Below are 26,522 nucleotides of genomic sequence, written 5' to 3'. Positions count from 1 at the left end.
CTCTTTGCAGCTTGATGGGAAACTGCTATCAAAGCAGTCACTGTCACATTCCACGGATAATTTTAGAAGCAGTTATATACACCCTGAGTCTTAGAAACACTTCCTATATGAATATATTTACTTGTAGGTAGAATCGTGGCTTAATCATCAATATAAAGTTAATGTGGATCTGTTACAAAGCTCTTTACAGTTACTGGGAATTTCTGTGGACTGCAAAAACAAGACCTTATTGAAGATATCCCTGGACTACCTGCTTCAGTATACAGTATAATTCCTTATGGAATCATGCCATAGATTCCATTCCAGTAACACATGTTTTTTTAAAATCTACTTCTTATAAAGTCTGCATCTTTATATGGCTGTTATGCAGCTGTTATACAACTTTTAAAGAATTCATTTTGCAAATGTTCTAAGCTATAAATCATAGCTTAGAGAGTCAACTGGAAAGTCACAGCTAACTGTTTAGAAGATTTAGCCTCTAATTGCACATATTAACTGCTGACTGCGTATTGTATTGCAACACTTGTACTATCAGATAGTATGAAGTTTTGCATGAGATGGTTTTAAAATGGAAAACATTCTGCTGCTGTCAGCAAACACAGTGCGCTTGAGGTTTGCTTGTACAGTATACATTATGTTGGTAACATTAACCCGCTAGCCATCAAAAGCCACATAGTTATGCGTTTTTCATGTGGTAGCAAAGAATTCAAAAGATCAGGTGTTAAACTACTGATTCAGTTAAATGCCATGCACTCCAAGCTTGAAGAGGTTTTTACAAAAAGGCCCCAATCTTAGCATGTGTAGTTTTCCTACATGGATGAATTATATCACAGCACCAAAAAAAACCGAACAAACACTGACACTTCTAACTGAAAACTGCAAGAAATCTTGTTATTTCCCCCATTTGGTTCTGGTAACAGCAGTAGTCTGTAAACTTAGAAATCTTTGCTTTTCACATTTAGCACATCAGACATTGGAGGCAGCTCAGAAATGATTCAAGGCATGTGGCTCTATGGCTTCCTGCTTTTTAACACAGTCTATGGAAATGGAGACATAAAATCCAGCGCCACATAACAAGCCCTGAGAATATGGAAGCTTTTTTTTTCGTGCTGACAAACCTTTCTTCTCTTCACAGCCAGTGTCAGATTTGAGGGTGTGGCTGCTGCTGTGCAGAGAATCTTTTGAGTCTTCATTTTCATCAAGAACCCCAGCAAAGCTGATCTTCCTCTCATATCGGTGCCGGTCCATCTCAGGGTCCAAACGCAACCTGCAGCTCTCAAGATCCTGCAGCAGAATGTGTACCACAGAAATGCACAAATAGAGTAAGCCCTCATACCCCTCTCCAACCACAGAAGCCTATGATTTTAGCAAGAATTTCCCTTAAATAACAATCATTTTCCTCTCAAATAAATTCCCTAATTGCATCTTATCTAACATACATTGACACACTCTCAAATCCAGCTCTAGTTTGGTTTAACGTATCTGAATGGGATAATGAAAATACTGAATGTATTTTGATGGACGGAGTTAATGACTGTAATGAGGTCTCTGCTCTACAGATAGTCACAGACCTTAAAGCTGACATATACACTAAGCCCCCCTTTTCAGAGCAATTAAACAGGAATCACAATTAAATCCCCCCTTACGTGATGACAACTGAAAATCATGGAAAGCTACTACCCAAGACTCTAGATTATATGGCACAACCTAATCAGTACTATTGGCTTATCTACATTATGAAGCTACCCCTACCATAGATGCTGCCGGTATATTATGTTGGTTGAATCCCCTATCAGAGATCCCATGCATGACAATACAAAAGAAGGTGCTTTGGTGGTATAGCTGTGTTGCCCAGGGGAAAGGGATATTTGATCTTTTCACAACGCTATGTGACATAGGTATGTGCCAGAAAAAAATTGTAGTTTAAGACCAGATCTAAACAATTTGGCCTAAGGGGTTTTCCTGGGACTAATGCCAAACACAGGGCCTAGGGGATTAGTTGCAGCTATGTTTGAGTGTGGATATGTAAGATGCAGAAAAAAATGTGAGAGAAACAGTTGTGAGAGAAAGCAGAAATGGAGAGCGTCTTGAGTACGGAACTGACAGTACAGACACACTGGGAAACACCAAGCAAGGAAACTTCTTGATGCTGTTTGTTTCTGCTGTGATCAGAAAACAAGACTTTTGTGGATAAACAGCATTGCACAAAAGAAATACTTCCTGAAAGAAACATCCCTGCAAGCCCTTGAATATTAGCTGACTTCTTGGGCAAAGGAGGTTAGTATACCAATATTCGATTACATACTCATCCATTTTCTCTAAACACAGATTGAATGTAGAGTATGGTAAAATCCCTAGAGGGGCGCCTACTTCCAAAAGACCTTCTGACAAACCCACAAAGTAAGTCCCATTCATTTAAAAATGTATTTGTGACTCCTGCTTAGTGACACTGATAACTTTGAGAATACTCAGCAAGGGAAATATCTAGAAATGTCAAATGGCAGAGATCTGACTGTCCCAAAGTGCACCTCTGGCTTTGTGAGGATGCCCTACAATGCACTATTCTTGGGACACAACCAAGGATTTCTCACACATGGATTAAGATCATATTGGAACCTAACAGCACCTGTACATGTGCTGGACATCTGCTCCAATATGTGCTAATGAGCATGCATTGAAGCAGAATCAATTAATCAATTAAAGGAGTCTGCTGAAGCATGTTAATTAACTTGCTCCAGAAGCCTCTGTGTCACAGGTGATGTGTAAGGTGGGCACGTGCCCCCCCCGAGATTGGCCCTTGCCAGCCGGGGAGTGGGAAGCAATAGCCGGTGCCCCGTGTCGAGACTGTGGGGGCATCGAGAGAAGCGCCAGGGGCACTTCCTTCCAGGTTTGCCACCAGCACTTCTGGTTTTGCTGCTGGCACTTCCACTGGCAGCACTGATTGACTGCTGGGGGGGTCCCCACCCCCTGGTCAGCAATCGACTGCTGGTGCCCCCAGGTATCAGGAGGCACCGGTTCCCATGCTCTTTGTGTCATATCTATTCAGCATGTCCATGCTTCAGATTGGTAATGGGAGCACTTTAACCAAAGTTTGTCAAATGAGCTTTAGTTTAAAAGCCCCCACTGCCATTTTGAAGTGTGGGACACTGAATCCACGTAACACTGTGGGTGCTTTAATTAGAGTGGCTCCAAGAACTGCTCCAATTAAAGGGCCCCCCATCTACCCTGAAGCACATGTATAGATGCTCTAAATGGCTAAGGGCACAAAGAAAAGTTTAAAGCAACTCAGCCTGGCTAATTCAGATGCACCTGAATTGTTTATGCTTAAACTGCTTCAGCTGACTGGTTCAGTTACAGATCAGTCAGTTCTTCAATGCTCACAAGGCCGTACTGCCATCAATAGACTCTGCAGATATTTAGAATAGTGCAGGGTCAACCTTTCCTCTAGAAACAACAGCAAGGAGCAAAGGAAATGAAAGCTACTGTACTGGAATTTTGTCTTTTATCAGCAAGAACAAAAACTAACTTTATTGTCATGCACCTGCATCTCTTCTTTAAAATGAAAGCAAGTCACAACATTTTTCTTGTATAAAGAAACTTCACCTACTCACTTCCAGTTCAAATATAACAGGTCTCACATATTACTTCTTAAATGTTATTGGTTTAATGTCTGTTCAGTACATATTCCACATTTGCACTGTGGCCATTCTTTTCTGATGGACTCCGACATTGCATTACCTTAAATTTCCTTCCACTTGCATGCTACAGAATCATTCCTCCTCTCCCACAACAGAGTTATAAAAGCTAGTAATTAGCAGCCTTTTTGCCTGGTGTAAAAGCATAGTTTCCTATTGACCCTAATTACTCAGGAAGTTCTTGATTTTACACCTACCTACTTTACTGAGATGATTTATAAGAGCTGGCATTATCCTGCTTTCTCTTATAATAATTTATTACAGGGTGAAAATGTCAACAAAGACATTGCAAAAAGACTCACACTAATTTCCTCCTTTTTTAGTCCCTCTTTTCTGAATACTTTTTCCTCGGTGTCTGTCTTTTTCTCCATTTTCTTTCCTTTTCCCTACCAGCCCCTTCAGTTCCTTTCTGGCTCCAACTCAATTTCTGCAGCCACTTGGCCAACAATTCATCCATCTTCTCTACTGATCCATCTTCTGTCCCCCTCAATCCAATTGCTCCAATCAATTCACTGATGACCAGACTCTCCAATCAATTAGCTGCTGCAATCCATATTATTTACCTGCAAGAGATTTAAATCTCTGCCTCATCAAACCTATATTCAGTTCTCTAACCTACTGTTTGTCTTCTAGTCAACTTCCAAACCTTGTGTTTCTAGTTTGCTTCTCCAATCCATCAATTCAGTCTCTCTTCCTAATCAGTTCTCTGATCCTCCCCTCCTTCCCAGTTCCTTGTTCAACTGATCTTTTTTTCCCTCAGTGAGACTCCAAATTAAATTCCTGCTGTCAATCTATCCTTGTTTCCTTAGGGATAACCTCCTGGGAATTTGTCTCCTTACTTATACAGTTCACTTACCACAAGAGGCTCAGTACGTGGCCTAGGCATGTAGGGAAAAGTCTCTCGGAGAAAAGTGGTGATCTCCAGGAGAAGCTGGCATGCTGCCATCTTCAGGGCAAAAGGACAACAACATTTGGTGGGATTCACAGTGCCTGGGAAATAAAATAGTCTTAGTAAGAGAACACATGACACAAAATCTGAAATCAATAACTGATGAACATTATTACACATGATACATAATGCAAGCTGCATGTGAAAAAATGTTATGGTTAATAATGAATTCCATATTCCTACACTATTTTTCTAATATTAAAAGTATGGATTAATACATAAACCAATCAGCACCTATTCCATTTAGTGTACAGTGTGGTTACCGATATATATGCTATACTGAACTGGTGCAAATATGTAAGCTCTGTCTACAGTGCTATATGAAAATTACTCGACAGATACCCTTGTGCCCTTTGTGGTTTTGCATTCAGCCAAATGTACAGCAATTATGGTAATGCTCCAGGTCACAGTAGAGATGAATTCAAATCAATTTAGAAATTAAGAGCCATCTTACATAAGGTTATTTTGGCAGTAACCTTAAGAAAGGGTAGTGTCATTGTCCCCCTGCCCCTTCCCTCCCTTTGATCAAACACATACTTACGAATAGTCAACATACATATACTGGACTTATTGTTAACAATTATCCAGGAAACTAAATAAAGCAGTAGCCCTCCAAAGGTTGCTTCCTTTTTTCCACATACAGAATACAAATGTCACATTTAGAGATGGGGCAACAACTACATACAGTTATCAAGTCATCAAAGGTCTGGAATTGAGTAAAACAGAAAACTTCATTAAGAGGTATTCAGCAAAGCAAAGTACTTACACAAGTGCTTTATTCCACACCAGTGAGTCTACCCATATGCTTAAAGTTGAGCATATGTGCAAGTGGCCTTGCTGAAACGGAATCCAAATGTTAAGCTTCAAAATCAGTACTCATTATATTTTAATGACGGTCCAATATTAGCCAAACCTTGAAGATTACAATGAGCTCCTGTAGCCTCTATTAATTTGTGAAGGACCCTGACAGCTACTGTATGAACTATGCCCATTTCTGATGATTGTTTGGGTTAAACCAAGGATGCTTATGGAGCCCCAAGGGCTGGTTAGCATGGCCCTGCATGCTAGATCAGGAGGCATGTGATGCAGACCTGATCTGACCCATTGACAAGCCCCATGAGACTCATATGGCCCCCGCAAGTCCAAAAAGTTTGACCACCAGTGGGCTAAACAGCTGATGAACATGCCCATTTTTGATAATATGTTATTTTCACCATATTTTGCACATCTGATCCTGTCATGTCACACAGAGAAACTGAACAAAGGAACACATACATGTTACCAGACAAAACTGCTTATGTTTGCTTTGCTGACTGGCTCTTCCATACAGTTTTCTTGTAATGAATGACATTTAGATGCACCAAAATGATCTGAATAGTCAGATACAGTGGGAAGCCATAGGGTGACAGTATAAGCAACAGCATATTCTGTGATTAGAAGAGGCCCAGGTATACCTACCAGGAACAGCCAAAAGTGAGAGATCAGAGAAGTGCTCTGCTTTAGCAAAAAGGAAGAATATTCCTCTGAATGCCCTGACCTGGAAAGGGATCTGTTCTGTTTCTATACCCATGTATGGGGACAGTCTACCTTGCCTCCGTCCCCATGGCCACATGTTGTAAACACCTATCCCATTTCCCTCTGGAGTACCTGGCATCCATAGTTGAGTACAACAGAACGGTCTGTGTTCCCTCTTCATCACCATTCTGCCTGACCTTTACATGGGCTATTCAATGAGTGTAGGGTCAGGAAGGCTCTTGTGCATTTCACTCCTTTGCATGTACTGGCATAAGGGCCGCATAGACATACAGCTATACAAAGCCACACGCATACAGATACCACAGCCTCAATCCAATGGTATACGTGCAGTTTCAGGAAATCCATAACCACAGGGCCTGACTCTCTTCTCTTACACCAGTTTAATGCCATTCAGTCCCCACCATTCCCACCCCCTTGATGTCCTTTATGCAGTGAGTAGAAGCCAACAGATACAGAAACTGCTTTTAAACATTACATCCAATGGACAACAGTAATACACACAGACACAAGCCAGTACACTACAACACACATGTATATACAAATGGTATTGGAGAGGATACAATGCTTGTTATCATCTTTGCCAGTAACTATATACTTATTCTGATTTTACAGGTCATGTCATAATTTGTGCATCTACTTACACTTTCAGAATCTGCAAACTTCTTTTAAAAATCTGTTTTTTTCAGTGATTTGGCATATAGTGTGTTTTTAGCAACATTTTCCATATCACTTCACTATATTTCTGTGTTAAACTTAATATATGGAAATTAAAACATTTAAAGGTGTCTAGCACAGCTATGTCAAACTACAACTAAAATAGCTGATCATACAAAAATATTTTTGGCAGGGATGTCTTTGGAAAAAAAGAGGAGTCAGAATGGCCTCCAGGCACTTACACAAAGGCAAGAGTCTAGAGATGTACAATTGATTCATTTTATTTATAGTTGCAATACACAGTAATTGCAACATATTGCCTGCTTTTTAGACCCCATTTCTTTCAAGGTCTCTCATTGCTCCTACCCATATGATATGTTGTACATCTAGGCACAGAAAGAAAGGGAAGGGAACTTGGTGGGGAGGAAATACAGCTGGGTGGCGAGAGTATGAAAGAGAAAAAGAAAAATTAAGTGCTCCTAAAGCAGAGGTTCTTACAAGCGGGGGTTCTTGTAGTAAAGGGAGTCTCCTTACTGTCATCTAAAAAGTCTTCCTCCTCATCCTCCTTTCTCAGTCTTCGCTTGGTCTCCTCATCATAAATGAGGCCCAGCAGATTGGCGGGGCTTTCACTCTCCCCATGGCACAGCTCATTGAGTCGGACACCAATTGCCTGCCAAGAAAAAAGAAGAAAGTGAGAACTCCTTGAGGTTCACTTGGGGTTAACAACCCACGTCCATTCTAGAGATAGCTGGAGACTTTAGGTTAAGAACAACATATTGGGCACCATTTTTATCAGTAGAGGTTATTAACTAACACTATTTTTATCACTGGTTCAGGATAAAATAATGGATAAGTGCTTGAGAGGTGGGGGTGGACAATTGCCACTTAATACATATGAAATATTGTCTTCCATTTTCTGGTTAAAATTTGAAACTTTCAAAACTTGGGGGAAAATATGTATTTAATAAAAACTACAGAAGCAGGAAGACACTGGGAAAAAACATGTCTGAATTTTCCCTCAACTCAGCTGTCCTTTTTTATTAAAATCAAGGAATGAAATACACCAAGAACTTCTGCTGAAAAAGTGCAACTTAATGATTAGGGCAGTTTCAGACTTGGAAACCAGGGTTTAAGCCAATGATCTATTACACGCTTGATCTGTGACACTGGGTAAGTCACTCGGCCCCTCCACATCAGTTTTTCATCTGTAAAATGAGAAATAACAGCATTTTCCTACTTACAGGAGTATTGTGAGAACAAATGCATTAAAGATTGGAAGTTGCTCAGATACTATGGTAATGTGGGCCATCTCGACTTAAATGGATAGATTCCCAGTGAAGAAAAATAAAAGCTTCAGATCTCCAAATGATTTTTGTTTGCTTGGGGCTGTTTGAGTCCACATGCAAACCAAAGTCAGGGAAGCAGTTGCTGATGCTGTAACAGGGTGTATTAGCAGGCAGAATGCCTCATAGTGCCCCTATTTCAGAACTAAAGGGATTTTCCCAAGTAGTGCTGCCTATAATATGTGTATATGTAAAAGAACATGGAAGGGTCCACAAATTTTGACAAGTACACCATTTGATAAGCTGGGAAATGTTTCTTGGTCAGCGGTACACCACTTCTTCCAAAAGCCAGCCTGTTCTTTTGGGACCTGTGGGGTCATTATTTACATTTGACATAGAGAACGGGTTTGAAATGAGGCAGAAAACAGGCATGATCTTTATTGACCTTACAGCCTTACATGACACTATATGGATCAAGGTCTCAAAAACAGACTCCACTCTATGATACCTGACTGCAAGCTATGCACTTTTACCATGAACATGATCTCCAGCAGACCATTCAAACTCACTGCCAGCCAAGGAGGAAAAAAAAAAAAAAAAAAGAGTACAAACTGAAGAATAGAGTTCCCTAAGTGTCACTGCTTGCACCAATACTTTTCAATGTATATACCTCAGACTTACCATATACAGCATCTAAGTGATACATGTACATTAACAATGATGCCATAGTAGCCCAAGGAATAGACATGACAGAACTGGGAAAGATACTGCATATGACATAGTCCATGATGAATTCTATCTCCACAACTGGAGTTTAAAATTGAGCATCAGTAAATCAGTATCATCACATCTACCTAGACAATCGTCAAGCCAAGAGCACACTGAATATCAGAGTAGGCAACCACATGGTTCCCCATGAGCATACCCCAACCTACCTAAGAGACGCATTAGACCATTCCCTCACCTATAAACATTATGGGTGTGCAAAATGGGCTGTATTTGATTTGGATTCAGCCTGAATCAGGGAAAGTGATTCGATTAGTAGATTTGGATCACTGTCTCCGATTCGATTCGGCCAAATCTGAATCTGAAGATTTGATGCTGATTCAAAGAATCAGCGATTCAGCCATAGACATAGCTTTAAGTGTTTTTTCTACATACCTCAAGGTGCCAGGCGTGGCTCATGAATGCTGTGATGGTGGGGCAGATGGAGAGTCCCATAGGAGTGCCGGGGGACCCTTTGTGTGCTTGGCGGTGGACCTCCCACACCCTCTGGCTCGGCAATTGGCTATGGGGGTACCCTGGGTGTGCCCCCAGACCCTGGAGGCACCAGTTGCCGAGCCAGGAGGGCACGGGAGGTGGGGGGGCAGCATGCTCCCTGGTGGACCAGAAGTGCTTCTGGTCCACTTCTGGGTCTGCTGCTCAGCACACTGGGGACCCCCATGCTCTTGTGGGGTGCTCCATCCACCACACTATTGCAGCATTCATGAGCTGCCTGATACCTTGAGGTATGTAGAAAAAAAATTTAAAGCTATGTCTATGTCTGAATCATTGCATCTTTCCAAATCTCTCTGAATCAATTCCGAGGGTTCTGATTTGATTTGGAAGATTAAAAGACCTCCTGATTCAAATTGGATTTGGAGATTCGGCCACCTAATTAGGCCAAATCAAATCAGTGACCAAAGCTTCACACAGCCCTAATAAATATCTCATTCAGAAGGTCAGCAGTAAACGGTAGCTGCTTTAAGATATTTTAATCAGCATGACATGGGGTGCCAACTCCAAAGTGCTCAGAACCACTGCACTTGCAATGATATATGCCCCAGAAGAATATTGTGCTCCCACATGGTTCAGAAGTTGTCACACTAAAAAGCTAAAGACTACTTAGTGAGCTGAGGCTCAAAACAGGCTGCACAACCTACATATATTCCCTGTATACATATACTCTTGGGCATTTGACCAAGCGATATAAGAAGATAGATTCTAACATCATTACTGGCAATAGAGGCAACAGATTATCAAAAACACTTGCTCCATTAACTGTTAACTGAAGACACAAACAGATGGAGGCTTAAGGGGTCAAAAGTCATAAACCAAGTTCCTGGAAGAGACTGTGGGTTTTGACTCAAACCTACAGGCAGCAAGAGAGTGGGCTGACTGCTGGGAAAGGTCAGCTCTATTCCTACAACATTTTATAATGACACTAAATAGATCCCCCACCAGGTATGGCCTTAACAGAGAAGCAGGGGTCAAACTGAACAGACAGAACTGGATATGGACCCTTCAAAACAACACAGTATAAGTATAAGATGAATATCTTGAACAGTCCCCTGTGTGAATGTGGTATCTAACAAACAGCACAGCACTGAATCAAAAGCTGCAGTCTTTACAAATGCCCAGACAAGCGATATATCAGACAGTGGCTCATAGATTTGGAAGTTGATATGTGACACCATGAGAAAGAGAGAGAGACAGAAATGGAAGCTATTCACTTATTTTAATAACCATTTACCATTGAGGTTATTTCGCTTTTAGAGGGGATGCCCTGAAAGGAGACTAAAGCTGATTTTCAGACCCTCTGTACCATATCATCTATCTTCCTAGACTGAAGTGAGGCAGAGAAGGAAAAGCAGTCACAAATAAGTATTATTAAGCTCATCTCCATTGATACTAAGCAGCTCCTGAAAAATACTGCAATAATGGACAGGAAAGAAGACTGTTATGGAATAAAAGAAAGTGCTACTACAGTAATTTGCAAGCTTATCTAAATGGTTGCCAGTCTCAGTTATCTGTGAGGATGCACATTGCTAAATAAAATCCAAATCCCTCATGCCTTCTCCCTTCCTCTGTACTTCAGTTATTTAAGGATGAAATATCTCCTTTGCTTTCTTGCAGCAATATGTGGAAAATCATTGCTTTTTGCTCTGTTGTCTATGATAAACATCTGAACAATAATGTATAATTTTGCAGCTTCCTAACTAATGAACAGTGAATTTCCTAGTAGTTACTGACTGCAAAAAATACTCATGGATTTCTTAGTTAATGGATGGAACACAACACTTCAAAATAGAAGAATGCAGCTTTTCAGACGAAGCCACAGGAAATTTTCAGTCTATTTTGGTCAGTTTAGTCTATCATTTACAGATAATGTCACTGTTGGGATTGCATGCTGAAAAGGATTAGTAATGGGCCCATTACTTCAAGTAGCAGATCAAATCCAGGCCAGGGAGGTAGGGACTTAGAGCTTTTTTATCACCAGAGGTCTATTAGGTAGCTAATGTTAAATAAGTTTGCTGGTCTCTGATGAGGTCTTTGTCTATCCTCAAGTTTTATAATGGCACCCTCATTAAGTGATGACCCAGAGTCCTAGATCCCTTTCCTAACAGAAAAATCATCACTATAATTAGCAAATAGGCACCTTCCTGGTAATCTGAATGAAGAAGCAAAGCACTGAAATAGACTGAAGACTGATCTGCCTTCCCAGTTCTATGCCTTCAGTCTACAGTCCCACACCATAATGCAGTGGCTTTGTGTCTTCTGCCAATGCAAAATGGCCCAAGAGCCAGCAGATCTTGGGCTGTACAGTGGACAGGAATCCTCTGGTAGCAGAGCAAAAATAGTGGTCCTTCTGTTCCCTTTTGCTGCCATAGGAGTTATGAAAAGTGGGGGGGGAGATCTGGCCTGAACTTCCTTATGTATAGGCAATTCTCAACTGTTGCTGATAAACCAGCCTTATTTAACGTGTTGTGCTAATAAGTCAGTCTTGCATGCAGTTGGCCCAGGACTAAGGAAGAAAAATCCCTCAGCAAGGCTGCTGTGTACTCTATATCTAGGGTCCAGGGAAGCTCCAGTACTGCAGTAGGGTATGAGGCACTGCTTCTGGCCAAGCTGTTTCTGTCTGTTCCATGAAGAAGCACAAGGTTTACTCCAGGGATTCAATGCCTTCCTTACAAAAGCATTGACACAGTAAACATGGAAAGAAAGTTGCACTATCAAGATTAGGTTCCAAATCTACTCCTAAAAATAAATAAATAGAGGTGTAGAAAATGCAAAACTCACAAAAAATAGAGGTACACATTTTAAAAAGCATTCCCCTGTGAAGTTGCAGTTAAGCAGCTAGCAAACAAACCCTATTCTGGGAACTGAGTGTCTTCTCAGGGATAGGGCTTCTGATACCAGTAAGTATAAGAGAGCTGTGTTGCAATCCGCTTTATTTTAAACCCATAAAATAAAAATCAATATTTGCTGCAGGGAAAGATACTTTATTTCAAAGCCACCACAAGGGAGTTAGAAATAAAGGAAGAAGTAAAAAAAATAAGTAAAGGAAAAGCTATAAATAGAACATTGAAGGTCATTTTATAACCTGTGTAATGGGTGAAGGTATCTGAAGGCTAGGGAGAAGCACAGGCTTTTGCCTTACAGTAGAGTTGTTTAGAAAAAACACTGTAGTATCTTTAAATACTGTGTCACTCAGGAATCATCATCAACACCATTGAGGGGCAAGGGAAAGTTTCATTTTCAGACTGCAATGTATACCTGACATTAATAACATGGCCTGAGGAAAAAGAAGGGACTAAAGAAATTTCCTGGCTTTCAAGAAAGGGAGTAGGTCAAAATAATATTTACAAGCTTTGTTCTGTTGGTGTACATGCCACAGTTGAAAGAAGGAGAATACAGAGGTACTTGTCTATTGTCCAAAATTTGGGATGGGAGCTGTTCTTTCTGATTTTCAGATTTTTCTAGAGCTTTGCCTAGACCCGGCTTATCTTGATGCACAAAACCTCTAGCCTCAGCGAAAAGCAGTTACATAAAGTGGATATTCGCTTACAGAGTTATGGCCATTTTTGTTGCAACATTACTAAATCAGGACAGGTGCAGGAAAAATACACAGCAACTAGAGCCATGAAATTCCCTGGCCCCCTCCTTCCAACCTTGCCCATGGACAGGAGAAAACCTCACGTGCTAGACCTTGGAACAATCTGTCAGCAGTCATCAGCTTTTAGGGTCTGCTCTTTGGCAGAAGGAACACAATACCTGGTAGTTCAGGTGCCAAGCTGGACAGATCCACAGGACGGGTTCTTGTGCCGGGCGGTGGGGCCCAATCCTTCTTTCTATGGAGCCAACCTGGCTGGGCAACGACAGGGAAAATCCCTCCAGGGTCTGGCCCTCCCCAACTGGGAAGACCCCATCTTGGGGGGGCTGAAATGGGGAGATTGAGGGGGCGTTATTTACTCCTCCCCCTGCATGTCAGTGACTCACATTGGTTGGCCTTGAAAGGAGAGGAGGTTGTAATCACTCCCCACAGTTGGGCAGACCAGGGCTGGGGAGGGATCCTAAGCCAGCCAGGGGAAAACCCCCAGAGGCTGGGGATTCCCTCATGTGGTCAGATCCCAGGTTTGGGGCTGTGCCCAGAAGTGGGGAACTCCTTTCCCTCTCCTGCCAGTGGGTCAGTGACTCGTACTATCCTGTCTTGGGTGTGCGGCAACCCTTGCAGATCAGGGTGGGCTCGGGGCTGGGGGACAGTGTACTCCTCCTATCCACCCCTGCAGGGCTGACAGGTACAGGCAGGACCAGGCTGGAGAGCAGAGTCATTGCTGCCTCAGCCCTGTGACTGCCATGGGATGGGCCTGGCCCTGGCTCATCCAGAGCAGACAGCACAGCCGAAGCTAGATTGCCTGCCCTGTGAGGGGGTTAGTGGAGAGCCCAATGCATCCTAGGATACTGGGAGACTGGAGATAACTTGAGAGAAGAGGGGACTTGGGAGAGAAGTTCCACAGGCTCGCTTAACCTAAATCAGTTAAGTCTCATACTCCATATATCCAGGTTTATCTTAAACTGTGTTTGGCAATTTTGAAACTGGTTTGTGTGTGCTGAACTTCTGTCCTGTTACAGGTTTAAACCAGTTTCTCATCATTTATATCAGTTTATGTGTAACTTCAGTCCCCGGCTGTACTGAGAGTCTCTTCTGGAAGAGGAAGGGCAAATAAAGCTATTTGCTTCATTTTTTTTAAACTTTAAATTCTGTCATAATACCTTTTAAGACCAATGCTTTTGGAGAACCCCAGAGACAAGCCAGGATCAGGCTTGTCCCTGCCTGAACAATCCCCCACCTCTACTACCCAGCCCCTGTGTAAAGAGGTAAATATGTAATATATAAATTAGCTTTTGAAATGGAGTATCACTCAATTCAAAAACGTTTTGGTGCCTTCAGTCCAAGAAGGTTGAGAATTACTGCTCTAGTACTATACACTCAAGACATCCCTCATTAGACTCAAAGTATCCCTTGAAATATGCTAGCTCTTAGTTTTCACTTAGTTTTTTGACTGTGGAAAATAACAGAGACATTTTTGCTGCAAAGAACTCAGAAAGCCCACAACAGATCAGGATATTTTTAACAGTATGGATGCTTATCTCATGAGTCATGAATAATGTCTGCACACCTAACAGTGCTATTGTTGTGGTTGAGATTGCAGCACCCTATCTGAGAATCACTGCTCTAGTGGACTTAGAATGAGTTTTACCTGCTTTGAGTCTGGGTCTAAGTGCTTTTGAAACCCTGTTTAAAATGGATTTTAATGCAGTTTTTGATATACATTTAAAACTATTTTTAACTTAAAGAAGAAAGGTGAAAACTTACATCTCCCCACTGGTAGAACAGTTTGGCTGCATTCCATTGCAGCTTCTGGTTCCGTTTATTTCCCACTATAGGGGAACGTCCACGGGACAGCCCTTTCTTTGTGATGTTCACATGATGCCCTTTCATCCACTCTGGCCAATTGCCACGGTTGCAGCGGTGAACAAAGCGAGCACATTCTAGGAAGAGGGCTGCTCTTGCCACCACAGGTGCTTCCTGAAAGGTTTGTAAAATGGCATTAAAACAAGTTAAACAACCACATCTACTTTATTGTTGTCATGTCCTGAACTGCTGAGCACTATGCGTGGAAACACGTGGAGAATGCGACAACCCCTAGGGCAAATAGTGCAGCTATGGTCTGCGTCTTGAAGCGTGAGTCTCTTATCTGAATTGGAAGAGTAGGCCCATTAGATATAAACTTCTATGCCTTCTCCATCACAAGAGGGAGAAAAAGATCCATATATGCATCAATATGGGTCATAACAGCAGGAGCTCACAAGCTATTTTCTAGTTTTTAATGGAAACACATTTTCTTTCACTGCTAGTATTCCTCACTCATAGTTAAGTCAGACAATGTCAGCTGACTTAGTGTGTGATAGAGATGCACCTGAACCAAAACCCCAGTTGACCCCCTCCAAACTTGGGACATTTCAAACTTATGTGTGAATTATTTATCTGGCCAATAATTGGTGTTGACAAAGGTGCCTAAGAGGTTTGGAAGTGGATTGATTAGACTAGCTAAAATGGAGATCGTACTAGTAATCTAAATAAATAAATTCACATATGGGAGTATGGACTATAATATAACCTATTTCCATTTTCTACTTAGTTCATCCCTTTCACTGATGATTGCTTCTTTTTTATTGTTTTTTGTAAACATTGTGAAAATATTCCCCCACATATGCAAATCAACCACAACACAGCCACTTTTTTTTTCTTTATCTACTATAATGGTGTCTGATAGCACACTGCTCTATGCTACAACTGCCTGATTCCTTGCTCACTATAAACCCACTTATTCCGAGATCTGTATAACAGCCAAAAATAAATCTGATTCAGGCTAAAACTTTTCATAAGAAAATGAGCCAAATTTTCAGGATGCCTTCATTAGTGAGCCTGTAAATATTGTAGGCACAAATGCCATCTTAGGCAGGAAAATACCAGCCTTTTCATGCATGTTGCTTTTTTTGCTGCCTCTGTGACTGTATGGAAGCATTAATGAAGCCTTGCTGAAACTATGACCTATACAGTCTGTGCTGATTGTAATTAGATGCTGATGGCCACATTCCCTGATGGAGTAAATTAGCGTAACTCCACTAATCTCCCTACTAATTTACATCTGTTTAAGATTAGGAAGTCAGTCGTGAAAACATTGGCCTTCATCTTCCAAGCAAAAATTGTCGTACGTAGTTTTGCATATTGAAGATCCATTTTTTCTAACAGGGAGCAATGCTATCAAATCTCCCTGAATTTGTTATAAAATACACTGCTCTGCCTTCACTTCATTTTTTGTTTTAAGTCAACCACCACATATCCTCATAAATATAACAAGAGTTTAATTTAGCAACAGCAACAACATAATTTTTCAGTGTTGATTTATGTATTTTTCCTATTTTGCTTTTTAAGCTTTATTTTAAAACTAGTTCTGAATATTTACCAGAAAACTACCAACATTTAAAGTTGCAAATAGCACAATTTTGGTAAACAGACAAAATATGCCTTACAATAAACTACAAGTAAGATACACAAAATGGCTCCAAAATACATAGCAGGATTTTTTTTGACAATTGTTCCCTTTTGTATCTATCAATATCTTCCTTTTTTCTGCAAGTACTTTTAGTAGGTATGAATTTGAAAGCACTGAGAATTGATGTAACACTATTTCCATGAAATTCAATGCAAATTGTACCAGCAAGTTCTGCATATTTTGCCACTGGGTTCACAGAATAAACAAAATTTTTGAAATTCCCACCTAACATATTTGAAAATGGAAATCATTATTTGTTTCACAGGGTAGAAACAGACATTGAAAAAGCCTAAGGCAGAATTGATTTAAGGGCACAGACACAAACAACGTATACAAACTCTCTAATCACACAACAAATTGACCCTCATTGTAGAATAGTTCAAATGAAGTTGATCTTAAGCAGAGCGACTTCAGAGTGACTTCTAAGGCAGACATAGAGCTAGGACTAATGTCCAAGATCAAGGATAATAAAAAGTCCTTTTTCAAATATATAGGAAGGATGAAGAAGGCACTGGGAAATGTGGGGCCCCTGCAAACTACGCTGGGCAATTTGGTGGTTGCGCCAGAGGAGAAAGCGGACCTCTTTAACCAATTCTTCACCTCCGTTTTCTTGTGCAGGGACCGGGACTTCCCCGCTGTGATGCAAGATGGACTCAAGGGGAATGCCTCCAGACCTCAGGCTGGGGAGGACCGGGTTAGAGAGCTTCTGGAGGGGCTGGACGTGTTCAGGTCAGCGGGTCCAGACGCTTTGCACCCCAGGGTGTTGAGGGAGCTAGCTGGGGTTATTGCAGGGCCCTTGGCACGGCTTTACAAGCGCTCGTGGTGCTCGGGCCAGGTGCTGCATGACTGGAAGATAGCTAACATGGTCCCCATCTTCAAAAAAGGGAAGAGAGAGGACCCGGGCAACTATAGGCCCGTCAGTCTTACCTCTATCCTTGGGAAACTCTTTGAGAAGATCCTGGGTGACTTCAATTACCCGGACGTCTCCTGGGAAGATCACTCAGCAAAATCCGAGCAGTTGCAAAGCTTTCTCTCATGCGTGGATGACCTCTACCTGACTCAAGAAGTCTATGGGCCAACGAGAGGCAAAGCGCTGCTCGACCTGGTACTGGCTACGGGGGACGACCTAATCGGCGAACTAGTGATCGATGGGAAGCTGGGTGACAGCGACCACGAGCCGATTACCTTCACCATCCACCGTAAAGCTGGCAAGTCAGTCAGCAACACAGAAGTCCTTGACTTCAGAAAAGCCGACTTTGATAAGCTCAAGAGGCTTGTCGGTCAGGCCCTCAGGGACCGTGACCCCAGGGAGATGGGAGTTCAAGAAGAGTGGTTGCTTCTCAAGGAAGCGATCCTCAATGCACAAGCTAAATCTATTCCAACACGGAGGAAAGGCAGCAAGAAGGCACAGCAGCCCTCCTGGCTCTCTAGGGACCTAGTGGACCTCCCGCGGCTAAAAAGAAAAGCCTACAAAGGATGGAGGACGGGATTCACTTCCAAGGAGGATTATTCTGCGCTGGTCCGGTCCTGCAGGGAGCAAACCAGGAAAGCCAAGGCTGCAACTGAACTCCAACTAGCTTCAAGCATCAAGGACAACAAAAAGTCCTTTTTCAGATATCTGGGGAGCTGGAGGAAAAGCAAGGGCAATGTTGGACCCCTGCTAAACCAGATGGGGCAACTGACAACTGACGCCCAGGAAAAAGCCAACCTATTAAATAGGTACTTTGCGTCAGTCTTTCATCAGTCCCATGGGACGCCCATGCCTGCTATGGAATAGGGAGATCCGGGTGATGGGGAACCCCTACCCTCCATAAATGCTGACCTCGTGAAGGAACACCTTGAGAAGCTGGATACCTTCAAGTCAGCCAGCCCTGACAATCTGCACCCCAGGGTACTCAAGGAGCTGGCGAGCGTCATAGCCCAACCCCTGGCACAGATCTTTGAAAACTCCTGGCGCTCTGGTGTAGTGCCCGAAGACTGGAAGAAGGCCAATGTGGTGCCGATCTTCAAGAAAGGGAGGAGTGGATCCGGCTAACTACAGGCCCATTAGCCTGACTTCTATCCTGGGGAAGATCTTAGAAAAGTTTATTAAGGAGGCCATCCTTGATGGACTGGCCCAGGCTAACATCCTAAGGGATAGCCAGCACGGGTTTGTTGCGGGTAGGTCTTGTTTGACCAATCTCATTTCCTTCTATGACCAGGTGACCTATCACCTGGACAAGGGAGAAGAGATTGATGTCATATATCTTGACTTCAAAAAAAACTTTGATCTGGTATCCCATGATCACCTCTTGGCCAAACTGGCTAGTTGTGGCCTTGGCTCCACCACGATCTGCTGGCTGGGAAACTGGCTCCGTGGTCGGACCCAGAGGGTTGTAATTGATGGCAGTCACTCATCATGGTGTCCTGTGACCAGTGGGGTCCCTCAAGGCTCTGTCCTGGGACCCATCCTGTTCAACATCTTCATTAATGATGTGGACATTGGAGTCAGGAGTGGACTGGCCAAGTTCGCCGATGACACCAAACTTTGGGGCAAAGCATCCACGCCAGAAGATAAGCGGGTGATCCAGGCTGACCTGGACAGGCTCAGCAAATGGGCGGACGAGAACCTGATGGTGTTTAACACCGAAAAATGCAAGGTTCTCCGCCTTGGGAGGAAAAACCTGCAGCATCCTTATAGGCTTGGCAGTGCTACGTTGGATAGCACTACAGAAGAAAGAGACTTGGGGGTCATCATTGACCACAAGATGAACATGACCCTCCAATGCAATGCTGCAGCTAGTAAAGCGACCAAAATGCTGGCTTGCATCCATAGATGCTTCTCGAGCAAATCCCGGGACGTCATTCTCCCTTTGTATTCGACCTTGGTGAGGCCGCAGCTGGGGTACTGCATCCAGTTTTGGGCTCCACAATTCAAAAAGGATGTGGAGAAGGTTGAGAGAGTCCAGAGGAGAGCCACGCGCATGATCAGAGGTCAGGAGAACAGACCTTATGACAACAGGCTGAGAGCCATGGGACTCTTTAGCCTGGAAAAGCGTAGGCTCAGGGGTGATCTGATGGCCACCTATAAGTTTATCAGGGGTGACCACCAGGATCTGGGGGAACGTCTGTTCACCAGAGCACCCCAAGGGATGATGAGGTCGAACGGTCACAAACTTCTGCAAGACTGTTTCAGGCTGGACATAAGGAAGAATTTCTTTACTGTCCGAGCCCCCAAGGTCTGGAACAGTCTGCCAGCGGAGGTGGTTCAAGCACCTACATTGAACACCTTCAAGAGTAAATTGGATGCTTATCTTGCTGGGATCCTATGACCCCAGCTGACTTCCTGCCCTTTGGGCAGGGGGCTGGACTCGATGATCTCTCGAGGTCCCTTCCAGCCCTAATGTCTATGAAATCTATGAAAGGAGCACATCTGTGATGGGCCAGCTTTAGGGATGATGCTCAAGGACAACCAGCATGGTTTCATTAGGGGCAGGTCATGTCAGACCAACTTGATTGACTTTTATGATCAGGTCACAAAGGCAATGGATGCAGGTGTCGCCGTGGATGTAGTCTTTCTAGACTTCAACAAGGCCTTTGACACTGTCTCCCACCCCATCCTCATTAAAAAACTAGGCGACTGTGGCATTGATGCCTACACAGTCAGATGGATTGCAGATTGGCTCAAGGGTTGTACTCAGAGGGTGGTGGTGGATGGGTCATAATCAGCCTGGGGGGAAGTGGGCAGCGGAGTCCCCCAGGGCTCGGTCCTTGGGCCTGCGCTGTTCAATTTCTTCATCAGCGATTTGGACAATGGGGTGAAAAGCAACCTGTTTAAATTCACTGATGGTACCAAAATTTGGGGTGAGGTGAGCACGCTAGTAGGGAGGGAAAGATTGCAGCAAGATCTGGATAGGTTACAGGGGTGGGCTAACATAAACAGGATGCGTTTCAATACTGACAAGTGCAGGGTGCTGCACTTGGGCAGTAGAAGCCAGCAGCACACTTATAGAATGGGAAACTCCCTTCTTGAGAGCATGGAGGCAGAAAGGGATCTTGGAGTCATTATTGACTGTGAGATGAACATGGGCCAACAATGCGAGGTCACGGTTGGCAGGGCTAACCGGACCTTGTTGTGCATCCACAGGTGCAGCTCTAGCAGGGACAAGGAGGTGATCCTCTCCCTCTATGCGACACTGGTCAGGCCACAGCTGGAGTTCTGTGTCCAGTTCTGTGCGCCCCATTTCAGGAGGGATGTGGACAACATTGAAAGGGTCCAGAGGAGAGCCACCTGCATGATCTGGGGACAACAGGGCATACCCTACAACGAAAGACTGCGGGACCTAAACCTGTTCAGCCTTCACAAGAGAAGGCTGAGGGGGGCCTGGTGACTGTCTATAAACTCACTAGGGGGGACCAGAAGGGTTTGGGAGAGACACTGTTTCCCCTAGCGCCCCTTGGCATAACAGGGAATAATGGACACAAGTTATTGGAGAGTAGGTTTAAATTAGACATCCGCAAAAACTACTTCACAGTTAGGGTGGCTAGGAGCTGGAACCAACTTCCAAGGGGGTCTTTAAGAAGAGACTTGATGCCTACCTGGCTGGACTCATTTGAGTCCAGTTTTTCTCCCGCCCAGACGGAAGGTTGGACTTGAAGATCTACAAGGTCCCTTCCGACCCTACTTCTATAGTCTATGAATCTATGATTCATTAATTTCTGTCAGCTTTGGCAGCGAGAGCAGCCTGGTTCACCTGCTGTCTCTAGATGGGAGGGGGAGAAGGCAAGAAAGGGATGTCCCTTCTGGGGTTTTCTTAATCCCCTTCTGGGGTTTTCTTCCTGTTGGATCAGGAGCATCAGTCTAACTCATGTCAATTTCTATGTATCGCCATGAGCTAGACCCAGGAGCTGCACTTCCGTCTGAACCCTAAGGTACTCAGTTTTATGTAATCAGTGTAGTTTAGATCAGTAGCGAACAGAACACAGATTCGCTCTTTGGTCTGGGGTGGGAGGGGGGCAAATCTTAGACCAGGTCCCACCATTTGGAAACCAGTATATGTATGCCAGACTTCTGGTCTGTGGTGGGTATAGACCAGTTTTGTGTGTCGAACTTCTGTTCTGCTATGGGTATAAACCATCTTTTGATTGCTTATACTCATAAAAGTGTAGTGTCTGTACCTGGCCTTAGAGTGGAACTTTGAAATTTGGAGTCATCGCCTCCAAAGCTATCAAGATTCCTCCCAGGATAATGTCCTTATGACCTGACACAGTGACTAAAAGGAAGATGTCTTCCTCACCTTCAGATTTTTTCCTTCTTTTTCCGTAATTTTCAGCAATTAAAAATAACATAGCAAATGTTCAACAACACTCCTAAGTCCACACTGTCCTTGAGCAGGCTCTGAAAAATTTTGAAATACTGATTTCATGGTTCATAAATGCACGTGTTGGATATATTTCCATAGGGAGTTGAAGCCAATAAAGATCTACATCTAAAGAATCTTCTTCTTCTGTATAGCTAGGGCAAGCAACAGCAGAGAAGGTGCAGGTTAATTAAAGTTGTATGTTGCAGTTTGATAGCCAGTTGATGACATCCATCCTAGCTAGTGGATTGCTTCAATCCCTCCATGCTTTGCAAGTTCAGGGCAGGAGTTTGCAATGTGGCTCACTTACATGTGGCACACACAGTTCAAAGAGTCCTTGATGCCCATAGAGCTAAAGAATCATGCACAGTTAATAAGTTAAGATACAGAATAACAGATCTGCAAATGGCTGAGCTTCCTTTAGCTCTATGCCATGTTTCTGGCACTCCTGAGCACAATCTGGTTGCCTGTTCCTGCTTGCATGAACCAAATCCAGAGGTGCAGTGGTGAAGTTCCTCTGGGAACATCCCCCATTGCTATTCTTGATATCTCTGCGTCCACTATCCTTGAAAAAGGACACCTCTGGAGTGACTTCCCCACCACTTTTCTGGATTTGGCACATCTGAATGGGAACACAGGAGTGGGGGATACACAAAAGCCAATTCCTCTGGAAGCACTGGGGATGTGATACAGACATGTCATCAGAGGACACGTTCCATCTAGATTAGCAAAAACTGAAACCTTTGGGGTGATGCTAACTGCATCTTGATGTGACATTCTGTTGCTGTTTTGCTTTCATTTTAAATGTAAATGAGGACAGAAAATATGTTTCTGGTTTTTCTAGAAAAATGAGAAAATGTCCCCGGTCAGACGTTATGAAACACTTAAGGACTAGCTGAGTCAGCAGCCCAAAGTCAGAGTGTCAGTGATACCAGGGAACAGAGAGGATGTTTGTGGCCTGAAGCAACTTCTCACTGCCTGGGAAAATCATCTTGTGTTACAGCCCACACACATCCAAGCAACTAAAACAAGGGATAGGCAAGGAGGCCTTATATCAAAAGGACAACCTCCCAACTCATCCTGGAGACTTAGCAGCACCAGAAAGATCACATCCGGCATGTCAGTTTTGTTGATTCAACTAGGCTGGTATATCTACTAGGATATGAGAAAATGAAGTAAGGAGGAGGTCTAAGGCAGAGACTTAATTTTTTAGGCCTTCCATGGGAATTAAAAGATGGGCAGAGAGAGGGAAGAAAGAGGAAGGATGATACAATGGTCCACACTAGCCTGTAACTGAGCAGACCTGTGTTCAGTTCCCTGTTCCACCACAGACCTCCTTTGTAGCCTTGGGGAAGCCGGCTAGTCTCCCTGTGACCTCTGCCTCAGTTTCCCCAACCAGAAATGGCTCTTACCTCACAGGAGTATAGTGAGGTACTCAGACACTATCATAATGGGGTCATCTGAAATAGAGGATGCGTGCATATATTAAGAGCGCCTCAGGGACAAGTCTTACTCTGTGGCAAGCCCAAGACACAACTAAAAATCAGACATGATAAACTCCTAAAGCTGTTTTAGTGGATATTGCTCCATAGTCATTTCATTCAAACAGAGTAATTGTGATGAGCAACGTACCAGAAAAACATGCAACTAGCAGGGAAGACCTGCTTCTACATACCCTGCCTCATGTGAGAAATCGATACTGACAAACAGTTTTGGACGGATGAATAAGGACTGCTTTCACAACGAAGGGATTGCAAAGCAGGGAGTGGGTTCTTGTTTTGGGGGAGTCCTGCTCAGTGGTTCCAAATTTAAAACATTTAGATGGCAGCCTGCAGTGAGATTAGCCTTGCTGAATGTTGCTGTGCGACAAATCCCTGCAGTATCTTACCTGATGCCCAGAACAATCTGAAGTAGCAGCAAGAGAAAGATGAAGATGTGACAGAATGGACAGGGATGGATTCACACCACAGAGAAACACATCACAAATGGAGAGAAATGAATCAGGCAGGCGATGCATAGCTGAAAAGAATCATAAGTTACCACAGTCACTGTCAAAGCTCAACACAGCAAAATTTTAACACCACTGCCACTGTCTGCAGAGTTTTGTTTTCATGTCATCAAAGTGAAGCTTCCACCTTTTTACATGAGGATTTTCTACATCCTTCTGTTTTCTGTATTATATAAATCAGCCTGAATGAGAATCCACACTGTTCTTCACAATTCATATTTCACATATCCCCAAAGGAGCTTCTCAATAGTCAATTTAGTTCATATTTAAAACAGCAAGAGGGATGATCTGGATAAATAGCTGGTGCAAAAGTGAATTGAACTAATATAACATCAAGCTACTGCTTGAGTTCAGCAGCTCTTGTAGGGGCTTATGACAAAAGAGTATCCAGTTCTTCTCTTGTCTCCTACGAGGATAAATTAATTATACCAAACTAATACTAATCTGGTTATGGTAACTTTCTGGAGGTCCTTGCTTTCCACATTGTGACCCATTTCCTATTCTCTGCTGGAAAAAAAAAATCTGTTTTTAAAATAAATCTGAGTACTTGTAAAAAACATAAATTTTATAGCTGTTCTTTTTCTTGCTATAAAGCACGTATATCATATATGCAGCTGAGCAACTGTATACATGCCAGCTCATGAATAAGCATTACCCTAATCTAGAAGGATTTCCTAAAAGGGTTACTTCAGTCTCTCTGACTTTTCAAGAGTTGGGTTTTCTATCAGCATTGACATTGAGGTCAAGCAGTGCCATTTGTGTCATTCAGACCTTGTCTTAAAAAGAACAGATACGCTGTTTCAACACTTCCACTAACACATTCTAACTAATGTATTTGGGAACACTAGTATAGACAAAGCAATTCAAACTTTAAATACAGAGAAACCTAGATTTCCTCCAAAGCCTCTACTTGCTTGGTTCAGCCAACTAAAGTTGCTGTAGCTGGTATACATTGGTCTTCTCAAGTATACTAGTAGGAATATTTTAGCTATTGCATTTTAACACTATACATTTTCTCCTCATATAGATGAAGCTTCTGTATCATCTGAGGTGTAAATTTGTGAGAAACTAGGTCTGAGATATCAGATCATTTCACTTCAGCCTCAAATTCTCTGTACAAGGTAACAGATGTATTTTATTGCCAGACAACACTGGATTTCAGATGGTGGAATAGGGGTGAAGTGGTCTGTAACCTATTATTAATTCTTCTAAAGGGCTCAGCAAACCATAACAAAATCCTCAGCATTATAAAATTCAGTTAAGGATGGATGTCCCGTTTTGGGTAATATGTTTCTAAGCAGTTTTTAATCTTCAAGGCAGTCCATAGTTCAATGTATATAATAAAACACTACATTTGCAACACTTGTAGCCCTTGTTTCACACTCTCATTTTTCTAAATCACTGTGTCAAAACTGTTTAAACTATTCAGGCTTATCAGGGGACCTTTGGTCACTTGAAGAACAGAATTTCTTGTGAAAATCTGCATGAAAAACATGCTGACAAAGTTTGTTAGATATAAATTATAATTTGATTCCCCCTAATTTTTAAGAGTTGTCATAGCAACATGGCTAGAGGTAATGACTTAAAATAAGCAGCTTTTAATTTGCATCAGATTTGAATCCCACTAATTTATCAAAAGGTCAGAAACAACAATTAAAGGAAAATGCTCTCTGTTAAACTGTATTAAAAAAATAAAAAAGAGGTAATATTTTCATAATAATATAATTTGCTTCTGGCCAGTGCAGAGAAATGACACATTGAAAGCTTTTCAAATTTACAGCAAATATGATTTTTAAAGCTAAAACATTTTTCTCACTTTGTAGGCCTAATACTAACTTAATGGAATATTACAACAACTACCCTATTCTTGTAATTTAAAACACAATCTTTTTTCTCTCCCACTTAGCCATAAGCCTTTCAAATGACTTGGCCCTGGAGGCATGCCTATGTCAAACTGGGCATACAATTCATATCTGTATCTACCCAAAAAGAAGACATCTGCTTAGGGCAGATCAGAAAAAGCTTTATAAAAATCTGGCAGATGGTAGAACTGGGTAGGATCTTTGGGCGTTTTTACATATGGTTGTGCCACAGCATTGGGTGCTTTTAAAAGTGCCCAGCACTGAGGCTATACAGCTGTATGAATGGAGAAATGTACACTGGTGCTGTGAAAATGGCAGCAGCATGCTTTTGAACTAAAACATATTGGGGGTGTTTTAGTTCAAAAGCACACCACAACCATTTTCTGCACACTGCTGCGCATTTTGCCACTTACACAACTGCATGTGGTACAGTGCAGTGCGTGTCAGCTTGTGTGCAGAGCAGACTCAATCAGGTCTGCTCCGACCTGCCAGATCTCAGGCATGTTGTGGCACAAAAAAGTAGGTGTATAAATGCCCTTAGAGACTAACTGATTCAGAGAGGCATGCATTTTCATAGGCAACAAACCTATTATGCTTTTACACCAGATCTACTGATTTTTTAATAAGTTTTTCTGTATTAGCATGCACTGCAACTGAGATCAGTTTCCAGTCCAGGGAGTTTATCAGGATGATTCCACATTGTCCTTTCACAGAAATCAACACCATTTCATGCTGAAACCAAAAAAATTTAACTCATCTAACAGAGAAGGAATAGAGTGAACCCAGTTCCAACGATTCCCTGGGCCATATATCAT

At 42.6% G+C, this 26,522-nt stretch overlaps 1 protein-coding gene across 1 annotated transcript in view; it reads right to left on the bottom strand.

Annotated features, from left to right (window-relative positions):
- Positions 1-26,522, bottom strand: part of UNC80 (unc-80 subunit of NALCN channel complex) — a 196,890-nt gene that overhangs the window by 95,582 nt on the left and 74,786 nt on the right. The window contains exons 23-26 of the mRNA XM_090041688.1: positions 14,755-14,967; positions 7,369-7,504; positions 4,552-4,685; positions 1,119-1,284 (exon numbers count right to left, since the gene is read on the bottom strand). Coding sequence (XP_089897814.1) covers positions 1,119-1,284; positions 4,552-4,685; positions 7,369-7,504; positions 14,755-14,967 — 649 coding nt within the window. The remainder of the gene's footprint in view (positions 1-1,118; positions 1,285-4,551; positions 4,686-7,368; positions 7,505-14,754; positions 14,968-26,522) is intronic.

This window comes from Crocodylus siamensis, chromosome 4 (genome assembly GCF_052110815.1).
Source record: "Crocodylus siamensis isolate JL-2025a chromosome 4, ASM5211081v1, whole genome shotgun sequence".
Classification (NCBI taxonomy): Eukaryota; Metazoa; Chordata; order Crocodylia; family Crocodylidae; genus Crocodylus; species Crocodylus siamensis.
Note: the sequence above shows the minus strand (reverse complement) of the source record. Positions and strands in the feature narration are given on the sequence as shown.